Here is a 10,359-nt window from a genome sequence, read left to right as displayed (position 1 = left end):
TCGAACTGCTTGCAGCTTGGACATGGTGGAAGGAACTGTTTCATCAAGAGTCGTTGTGCAACCTGCGAAGGTGAGCACAAAACCCGAGATTGCAACGCAATCAACGAGAACAATGCTTCAATTGCGGTGGCGACCATTGGACCAAGAATCGAAGCTGCCCAAAACGTGCTGAGTGCGAGGCACCAACCAAATCGTCGCAAAACACCACCAACTTTCACGGACGTGGATTTTCCTGCTTTGGCGTCACCGGGAGCGGGATCTGCTCGAGTGGTTCCAAATCTGCAGCCATTGCCGTTGAATCAGCGGCAAAAAGTTGCAGAGAATACAACACCTCCTGGCTTTAGTCAGCAACCGAGGGAAAACCAACCAGCATCAACGGATGAAGGCGGTACTGACCTGTTTTCACCACAAGAACTTGTGAACATTTTCATCGAGATGACAACAACTCTGCGTGGGTGCAAAACTCGCCAGGAACAAGTAAGAACCCTTGGAGCATTCATCTTAAAATACGGTTGGTAGGCCAGAGTCGGAGTCGTTTGAAATAAGACCGCAGCTCTGAAAAAAATGTTATTTCGAATCGGCACGATTTTTGTTCCATTTATTTTGAGAAATTATGCAGCAATTTGCTACTGAATTTTCAATATTGTCAAAATAGTTTAACTATTGAAACAATTCAATGTTTTCAAAATGCAAAGATTTTGCAAGCAAAATGAGCGCTTCCCAAACACGGACGGGAAGGTCAAGTACCTATTTTGAGGGAAAATGTTCTAGAAAAATTGAAAAACTATGAGAAAAACTGCGATTGGCCAAAAAGTTATTACCATAGGCTTATAGTGCTTGAAATTACATATCTTTTGACCTATAGGAGTATGGGTGTTGGGGGCTGTTGGAAAAAGATATTAAGGTTTTAAAAAAATCCATTTTTGAGAGTAATTTGCAAAAGCTAAGAGAAAAAGTCAAACCAATTCTGGATGTCTATGGAACATTTTGAAGTGCTTCAAAAGACCTTTCGAATGCATCTAAGAGAGTTGGAATTGATGAAGTTTTACGGAAATGCGAGCAATTTTAAGATTTTTTATGTTTTTTCGACCTCAAACTTCAAAGCCCGTTTTACCCCACTTCCCTTTCTCGTAGAGTGCTCATATTTGGCATGAGTTCATCTCATGTATAGATAAACAAACGCTGAAAGTTTCATCCAAATTGGAGCACCTCGATACGACCTGTTACACATTGGTGAAAAACTCGCTCTTAAAGTTTGAGGTCCAAAATACATCAGAAATCTTTTACATAAAATCTCTGTGACAAAGCTACTTTAACTTGTTTATTAATTTATTTAAACTAAAAGCCAACCAATTTTCAGTTATTTTTGTTGCACAATTCCTTAGAATATCAGTTCCCCCCAAACCCAAACATCAATAAGCGAAATGTTGTAATAATCTAAGTCAAAAACGGATGGTCTTGCATCTTCGAAGCCACGGCAAAATAGGTGTATTTTTCCCAGTTCCTCGTGGCATTCTCTCGTTCGATAAATCTTTTTAAATACCTACTGTAACCATATTATCTATAACTTTATAAATTTCAAATTCTACCTTTTTAGGAGGTAGTCTCAACTCCCCTACGTGGATTACCGATTTTCTGTATTTCATTGCCTCCTTTATGTCCCCACGTTCCATTGCTGCCATGGTTCCGATGTTCACCTGTCCGATCAACGGTATGAGATTTGTAAGGCAGTTGGCTACGTAGTACGTACTGTTTCATTAGATCGTTCATATGACCAAGTGGAATCATGCGAAACATTACGTAGCGCTTCTACTTCGCGTGGTACATACATCCGCACCCTCCTCAAAGGTAAAATTCGTTGATCTTTGTAATATCTGCGTTCTAGGATTCCCATCTGCTCGAACCTTCCATCGGATGAGGAAGTAAAATGTCGGTCCCGGCCTTGGTTGTTAGGCCGTTAAGTCATTCCAACTGTAGGAGTCGTCTCCATGCCATAAGTACAAACAACACACCAAACCAAGCCTACTCCAGTGGAATCGCTGGCGGCGGTTGGACTCGCAATCCAACGGTCGTCAGTTCAAACACTGGGGTGGAAGGTTCCTTGGAGTAGAAAGAGGTTTGGGTGCTCTCCCCATTCGGACTCCTAGGTTGCAATAGGGACCACAAAAGACCCGGGGGTTCGGTCCTTTGCCGCTTGACAACCAAACCTCCGCTTCACTCTGTCTTTTAAAGCTGCCTTACGTGGTGATTATTGCATTCGATCGTAATATTACGATCGTAATTTCTCGACTTACGATCGAGATTTCTCGATAGTAAGATTACGACTTACCATCGACAAATCTCGATCTACCATCGACAAATTACGACTTACCTACCATCGAGAAATTACGATCGTAATTTGTAATACCATTTTATGATTTTTTTTTTTTAATTTTAACGGAATATTCGCAATTTCGCAATTCGCAATTTTCAGTGTAAGAACGGGCCTTGACCGATCTTATGCACCAGGTTCCCGACGAACACGCACAGCCCTTACACCTACATCTCACCCTTGCTCTGAGTCAGTACGAGCAGCACGCTAGAACACGCTTTGAGTGTTCGTGCCAGGCATGCACACCTTCTTTTCCGGTTACGCATTTTAACTCGGCCGGGGGTGGTACATTACGTAGGGTTTGATGTAAGTATAAGCGCCTAACCATTTATAGTGTGCCTATCAATTTTCATTAAAGCAAAAACTGTTTTATTTTTAGTTTGAATTCAAAAACTAATTGTTATTTAGTGTGTATTGTTTTCTCCTGAAATCTCCCCTATTGTTGAGTTGTGTTTATCTGTTGCTATTTCTTTTGTCGCGGTGTTGTGTTACAATATTTTGGTCCTAAGCATTTTAGAAAAGTTTTTCAAAAGTACAGTAGTAATATTTGTGTTAATCCTTTAATCATTCCATAAATTGAGTAAGGGCTCGAACCTCACTTGCTTAAGAAAAAGGTGAAGTTTCAAAACAATGGACAGTGAAGGAAATATACTATGTAGTAAAAGGAAGATAGTAATTTATGAAGTAGATATAGAAATTAACAATAGTTAATAAAAAGAGGTAACAAACAAGCTTAGATTGTATTGAGGGCAATTTACAGGGAAGATGAGAAATTATTCAAATAGATAAATAAAGAAAAGGCACATGATAAACAAAATTGACATCGCTGCCAAATTAAGGGAAAGCAGACAGTTTTTTACAGCAACATCAATTGGTAAAATAGAGTGGAAAAGCGTTGAGAAATAAGAGAATCAAATAAGTAAAATCGAAATTAAATGGAGGATAGTAAACAGAAGCCGTTTTAGAAAATCAGTGAAAACAAAATAAACAGAAGATAGCTGATAGCTGAAATGGAAAGAAGAGAAACCCCGTTCTGCGATGCTCAGGTACATCCACAGCAGTTGACTCAACATACTGCGAATCAAAACAATACCGTCTGCAATCACAAATTACTTCCCTTTCCCACATTGTCGCGCCCCTTTCTTTTAGCCGTCTCTACTCTGACCCTCGCTGGTCAAAGGTTTACGAGTCGTTTCCACAGGCCACCAGCTAGGTTACACCTTGTCATCATGATGACTAAACCAAGCCAACGTGGAGGTAAGAAAATAGGACACTTGCAAGGAACCAGAGCCATGCTGTTTTGTTCAAACAGCACTACGGATGTAGTTGGGCTCCTTCCGGGATGTTCCTCGCCTAGGTGTGTCAACCGACGAGTATCATCAGTATCATGCACCCTTGGCCTGCAATTTTAACGGAATATTTAAAAAAAATCCAAAATTTCAAAACTTTTAAAAATTTCAAAAATTTTAAAAATTTCAAAAAATTCAAAAATTTCTAAAATTTTAAAAATTTCTAGAATTTTAAAAATTTCAAAAAATTCAAAAATTTCAAAATTTTAACATTTTTAAAAATTTCAAAAAAAAAAATCAAAAAATTCTTTGCGAAATTTTTGATTATTTTGAATTTTTTTAAATTTTTATGTAGGTATGTTTTTGAAGATTTTGTGAAATTTTTGGAATTTTTGAATTTTTCAAATTCAATTTCTGAAATCTATAAAATTTTTGATTTTTTTAAAAATTTTAGAATTCTTGAAAGTTTTAAAAATTTTTAAAGTTTTAAAATTTTTGATTTTTTTCAAATTTTTGAAATTTTTGAAACTTCATAAATTTTTGAAGCTGTTTAATTTTTTGAAATTTTTAATTTTTTTTTGAAACTTTTAAAAAAAAATCTAATTTTTGAATACTTGAATTTAAAAAAAACACGTATCGAGATTTTCTCGATCGTTAGTCGTAATTTGTCAATGGTAGATCGAGAAATTACGACTTACCATCGACATATTACGACTTACCATCGAGAAATTTCGATCGGAATATTACGATCGAATGCAATAATCACCACGTATATTTTAACAACTAAAGGTCGGATCAACAATATTAATCCTCTACTGCCCACATTTTCATTTTTTTTTTTCAAATTTTAGGCAGAATTACCTAATTTGTTCTACGAACCACTTTGCTACTCTTGTTTTATGTTTTAAAAAAATTAACGAGGTGTTTGGAAAAAAAGAGTTAAGGCATTTGTGATATATCTTTGACACTAGGTACGTTAAAAAAGAGATCTTAGTAAATGTTGATGTTTACAATATTAATTATTGTATTTCTGTGGTTATTCCTAACAATACGTTATTTGGAAAGATTAGTGAAAATAGTTACTTCAAATCAAACGCGGAGCTCGTCTTTCAAGCATCTCTCTTTGAAAAAACTGCCCCTCAAGTTCAAACAATTCAAGTGTACGAACGTAAAATCTTATCGACGAAAGGAAAAAAAAACCTGACCTTATCAAGCTAAAAGAGAAAATCGAATCTACGCATCGGCCTTCGCCTCCGTCGTCACCTTCTTGGTGGCCGGTTCGGCCGAACTCTCGTCTTCGGTCTTTCGCTTCTTGCCACCGTGGCCGCCACCGCCATTCTTGTGATTCCGGTGGCCTCCCTTCTGGAAGCGTCCCTTGTTGCGTCCGCCCTGGGCCGCTCGCCGCGCCGCCTGGTCCTTGACGACCTTGCGCAGGAATTCCGTCTCTTCGTCCCCTTCGAGCAGCCGGGCGGTGATTTCTTCGTCGTCGATTGTGATCTTGTTGTCGGTCAGCTTCTCGACAAACTTCTTGCCGTTGCCTTCGGTGGAGAACCGCACCACGCCGTTGCTGTCCGTTTTCTGGTAATCGATGAAGGCGACCTCCAGCGACTCGTCCAGCTTGAGAATCGTCTCCTTGATGGTTTCGCGGCTAGTTTCCTTGCCGAAGCCGTCCAGATGGACGCAGGCGACCTTTGGCAGGTGACCGATGTCGAACTTTTCCTCCTCCTTCTTTTTGTCCTTCTTCTTGCGTTCGGCCTTCTTCTGCTCGAAGTAATCGTCCTGGCTCTTGCAGATCAGCTCCTTCTCTTTGTAGGTGAGTTTCTCCTTCTTGAGGAACTCCGCGGCTTGTTCCTTGTTGGCGAACGTCACGAACACGCTGCCCTTGAACAGGTACTTCTTGGTGGCCTTGTCGTGGTACTTTCGCATCACAATGTTGGACACCTTCTCGTACGGCTCGAAGAACTCGAGCAGCTCGTTCATTTGGGTGCCGTCTTCCGGGGCGAATCCCTTGACGTAGACGGTGCGCGCGTAGATCTCCTTGCGCTTCTCCTCGTTCAGCTCCGGCACGGGACGTTCCGGGTGGCGACGCAGCTTTTCGCGGTCCTCGCTGATCTCGATCAGTCCCTCGTCGGACTTTTCGATGGCATCGACAATCACCTTCTTGTCCTCGCTCAGTGACTTGAGCCGCTTGAAGGTAAGCAGCACGTCCAGCGGAACCCAGCCTTCCTCCTTGGAGATCTGCTCAAGCAGGAACTTGTCCCGGGCTAGGTTGGCATCGCCGAAGTAGTACTCCAGCTGGCGAATGATGGATCCCTCCAACTTGGACACATTTGCCGGGGTCGTCGTTGCTTCGTCCGTGCTTTCCGGTGCCTCTTCCTCTGTGGTCTTTGTGGGCTCCTCGGCGGCGGCCACCTTCGTCTCGGTTTCAGTCATTGTGGGAAGGTCTGTAACGGATGAAATTTCAATCAAAACTGACGAAATTCTGAGCAACGATTTTTAAGGTTATGTTCCGTTGTCGGTAGGAAAAAGTTGTTTCGTCAATATTTCTGATAATTTCAACGTTTTCCTCTAATCCCAGGCAAATTTCGGAGGTAGCCCAATAAAGCAATCAAAAGCGAACTTTTTCAACACTTACCTGTGCGAAATTACAGCGAAAAAGTCGGAAAATTGTTAGCCGCGTTCTCCGCACGTGTGTAATTTACAAGAAAACAAATCGAGATGCCGAAAAGTGACGTTTTGAAATGACAGCGCGTGCACGCGCTTCATCGGAATGTCTTTTTACCGACTTTACCGAACGCGGCGACAACTTGCCTTTGAGGACCTCGAAGAAGGTGTGTCCGTCAGTAGAAATTCGATTTGGCGCGAAATTTTGTAAACATATTTTGAAATTTGTTGCGATAAACACAGATTGTAAAAATTGTAAGATTGAATTAATTTTAGAATCAACTTTGCCAGTAAAATGTCCCACTACGACAACCTGTTTGGCGATGCGGATGAACTTGGCAACGAAAACGACGGCCGAATCCTCTCCGAGGACGAAGGTCAGCCGGACAACGATGGCGATGGCGGGGACAACGAAGCAGGTCCCAGTAAACCGGTCAAGATCGAGCCGAAGCAGCGAACCGTTCGAAACCCTCGGAACCTGCTGAACGTCCAACGCCTTTGCGGACAGCGCGGAATCGCCGACCTGGAGAACTACTTCAAGGGTTTCAAATTTCGCGGCAAAGGGCGTGAAGCGGACGATCTGAACGCGATCATGAAACGAATGCAGCACTGGGCCCACCGGATGTACCCCAAGTACAACCTGGACGATTGCCTCAGCACGATCGAGCGTCTCGGCAAAAAGAAGCAGATGCACACCTACATGAACAAGTACCGGCTGGGAATGCTCGACCCGGTGGTTACAAACGATGCCGAAGCAGACGACGGCGGGGACGACAATGCCGGTGGGCTGATGTACGAGTCGAACGCCGCCTTCAACCAACCGCTCGATCCGCTGGACAGTATGATCGAAGAGCAGATCGCAATCTCGCGAGCGGCCAACACTTCGGGCGTGGCCGATCTGTCCGTCTCGGAGTGTAACTTTGACGCCGTGCGGGACGAGAGTATGCGGACGCCGGTTCCGCCACCGGTTGCGCCTGCCCCGAAAGAACCTTCTCCGGCTATGACCGAGGAGATGCGGGCCAAAATAGCCGCCAACAGGCTGAAGGCGCTGGAGATACGGAAGGCGAAAATGGCGGCTGCGGCAGCGGCCGCCTCGCAAGATGCTGCTGTGAAGGAGTGAAGGCATTAAACGTTTAAATCTTCAATGTAATGTGAATCAATAAATTATAATTTGTAAGACAGCATTCATTCTTTTTGTGATAACACAAAATTTGTATTTTTTGCTAACACAAAATTACGAGGTGCATGGTGTGTCTGGAACAAAATATTTCAAACCGAAATACCCCATCGGACATTAAATCTTTCCATTTCATTAGGCCACAAAACTTTTGTAAACAACAGTGTATCCCTCTCACACCTTATACAAACTGTCATTCGAGTGAAAGGGATGCACTATTGTTTACAGAAGTTTTGTGCATTTTTAAAATGTTAGGCTCCATTTATACGTAGAAAGATAATTTTACTGGCCTGAATCAGGTACAAATCAAAATATTCTATCGGTAAAAAATGCGTTTTTCAAAGCTTGGTTTTTGGTATTTGGTATGATTTTTTAAGTGGATCGATCTTTAAAAAAATTATTTGTTTTATAACAGATTTGTACACGCAGAAAAATGTTTTGTAGAATCAGCCTGTACGAGGTTTGAATCAACAAAATTTTTGTTGTATATTATCAACCCCATTTTTGAGAAAACGCGAATAAAATTTCCCGACTGATTTCTTTGTTTCTGCATATAATTGTCTCATGGGTTCCTATTCGCCTATATGTCCCTAATCGCCCCAGTTAGCAATTAGGTTTTACAGCGTGACGTCACGAGCGCACACGCACACACATTTTTGCTGAGACACACGTGCAAAACAGGTGCAAAAAATGTAAACAATGCAGCCAAGCTGTCAAATTTCTAACCTAAAAACCGAGTCGGCGTAAAACCTAATGGAGCACACTATTCGAGTGGTAGAAACGAATGAAAATGCTCAGTCTTATTTGCAGCCATGCCAGATACACTCAACCCCCGGTGGTTGGTCACTTTTTCGTTTGACGCTTTTTTAGTTTGTACCCCGTTGGTTGGTCAAAGTCAAACTAAAAAGTGAGGAACTGTCACTTTTTACACGGCGCTCACGCACACTATCAAAACAAACGTTTGGTAGTGTGTGTGAACTCCGTGTAAAAGGTGTGTCAAACTAAAAAGTGACCCCGTTCGTTTGACAACATCGGGGTTTGAGTGTATACAGATAAATCTGTATTATACAGATTATTCGATCCCAAAAATCACAAAAATCTGTATATACAGATTTTTTTAAAATGATTAAATTTTAAAAATTTCAACAATTTTGTAACTGAATTATGATTCTATATGACTAGAATGCTTCAATCTGCTGTTAAAATTCAAAAAAAATCTTCTGTGGCTACGAATTTGACATGATACAGATAAAATACAGATTTATTTTTAAGAAAATACAGATCTCCCATAAAATAATCTGGCATCGTAGCTTATTTGTAGTCCTCTTGCTATACAACAAGACGTGAACAAGCCACAATGTTTCGTAAAACTTGTCTGTGGTAAAACTAACGATTCTGTGATAGAAACTACTTGTTCATTTGGTCCACCTTAGAGGTGGGCAAAGCCGCTCTTTTTTAGGAGCCGCTCATTTTCGTTCGCTCACTAAAAAGAGCCGCTCTTTTGAACGGCTCTTTCGCTCTTTTTCAAAATGTTGATATAAAGGTTTTTTTTAAAGAATTGTGTGATTTTGCGAACTCTTTTCTAAATTCTGATTTCATCGATGAAATCTATAAACACTGAAGTTAAATCAGGCAAGAGAATTATTATTTTACCATAATCTCTCAGCTATTTAGTAGATTTTTGGTAATATTTTACAAGCTATGCAATTTTGAATGTTCAAATTTATATTCGGATAATACTTAAATGTATATGTACGGGCAGTTATATAAAGAAAAGCTTTTCCATTTTGTTTAGAAAATCATTTACTTTTGGAATTTCATAGAAAAGTTGTAAACTGAAAATAAGTTTGAAAACTTTAAGGGCTAGTATGGAGATCGAAAGGAAAGGGGGTCAAGAAACATCTTTACGAACAGCAGGGCAAAGGAGAGGAAGCGTTTTCTTGGGGCTTTCCTTCACCCTCTATGGCTTGCTTCCACTGCCACTGCTGCCCATTTGAAATTTTTCTTGACCGATTCCTTCCGAAGTGCATACACCGCTTAAAGGCTAGTTTGGAGATCGGAAGGAAAGGGGTCAAGAAACAGCTTTACGAACAGCAGAACAAAGGAGAGGGAGCGTTTTCTTGGGGCTTTTCTTCACCCTCTCTGGCTTGCTTCCACTGCTGCTCTTGTCCATTTGAAATTTTTCTTAACCGATTCCTTCCGAAGTATATACACCGCTTAAAGTGGTTTTTGGCAGCAATGCTATTTTGGGATTTATTTTTATAAGCTATAATTTTTCAATTGAGAATAGTATTTTCAATTCTAAAAACACTTTTTTATGCAATTTGTTCAAAATTCGATAAGTTATATTTATAACAAGTTTAAAAATCATTCTATCATGGAACGGTTCTTTCAAAAGACCGGAGTTTAAAAAAGAACCACGGTTCTTGTGAGCCATGGTTCGTTCACTCTTTTTAGTGAACCGGCTCTTTGAGTGGCTCGCTCTTTTTTTGCCCACCACCATCCCATCTCGAGATATCGCGGCAACCGTAATTAATCAACTATGTTTTAGAGAAAAACGCTCACAAAGTTTGACAGTTCACTTTGTGCCTGGCAAAATTTTGAGCTTAAATCTTGGCTTAAATCATCTCTTAGACGAACAGCATCTAATTCCAGCGTGCCTCTAATGTTGGCAGGCGAGAACTTTGACATTCAATTAAAGCTAATTAAAAGCGTTTTCAACTGAAATCGAGTGATAAATAGCACAGACAACAGACGTTTTGGCTCGATCACCACCTTGTGTAAAAGCTTGCAACGGTTTTATTAAGAATGGCAAGCCGTTTGGTTTTTTGTTTTTTTTTTTTTGTTTTTGTTTTTTT

At 40.7% G+C, this 10,359-nt stretch overlaps 2 protein-coding genes across 2 annotated transcripts; one reads left to right on the top strand and one right to left on the bottom strand.

The window, feature by feature from the left end:
• Positions 1 to 4,660: 4,660 nt before the first annotated feature.
• Positions 4,661 to 6,453, bottom strand: LOC120421720 (la protein homolog). The gene is made up of 2 exons (XM_039584968.2): positions 6,296 to 6,453; positions 4,661 to 6,104 (listed from the first exon to the last, which is right to left on the bottom strand). The coding sequence occupies exon 2, from the start codon at positions 6,091 to 6,093 to the stop codon at positions 4,894 to 4,896; it is 1,200 nt and encodes a 399-aa protein (XP_039440902.1). The 5' UTR covers positions 6,094 to 6,104; positions 6,296 to 6,453; the 3' UTR covers positions 4,661 to 4,893.
• A 77-nt stretch (positions 6,454 to 6,530) lies between these two features.
• LOC120421721 (protein TIPIN homolog) lies at positions 6,531 to 7,532 on the top strand. Its single transcript, XM_039584970.2, has one exon. It carries the CDS (start codon positions 6,620 to 6,622, stop codon positions 7,442 to 7,444), a length of 825 nt encoding a protein of 274 aa, XP_039440904.1. The 5' UTR covers positions 6,531 to 6,619; the 3' UTR covers positions 7,445 to 7,532.
• The last annotated feature ends 2,827 nt before the right edge of the window (positions 7,533 to 10,359 follow it).

Source organism: Culex pipiens, chromosome 2 (assembly GCF_016801865.2).
Source record: "Culex pipiens pallens isolate TS chromosome 2, TS_CPP_V2, whole genome shotgun sequence".
Taxonomy (NCBI): Eukaryota; Metazoa; Arthropoda; class Insecta; order Diptera; family Culicidae; genus Culex; species Culex pipiens.
Note: the sequence above shows the minus strand (reverse complement) of the source record. Positions and strands in the feature narration are given on the sequence as shown.

Excerpts from the sequence above, each read along its gene's own strand:
- LOC120421720 (XM_039584968.2), bottom strand. The coding sequence starts at position 6,093 with ATGACTGAAACCGAGACGAAGGTGGCCGCCGCCGAGGAGCCCACAAAG.
- LOC120421721 (XM_039584970.2), top strand. The coding sequence starts at position 6,620 with ATGTCCCACTACGACAACCTGTTTGGCGATGCGGATGAACTTGGCAAC.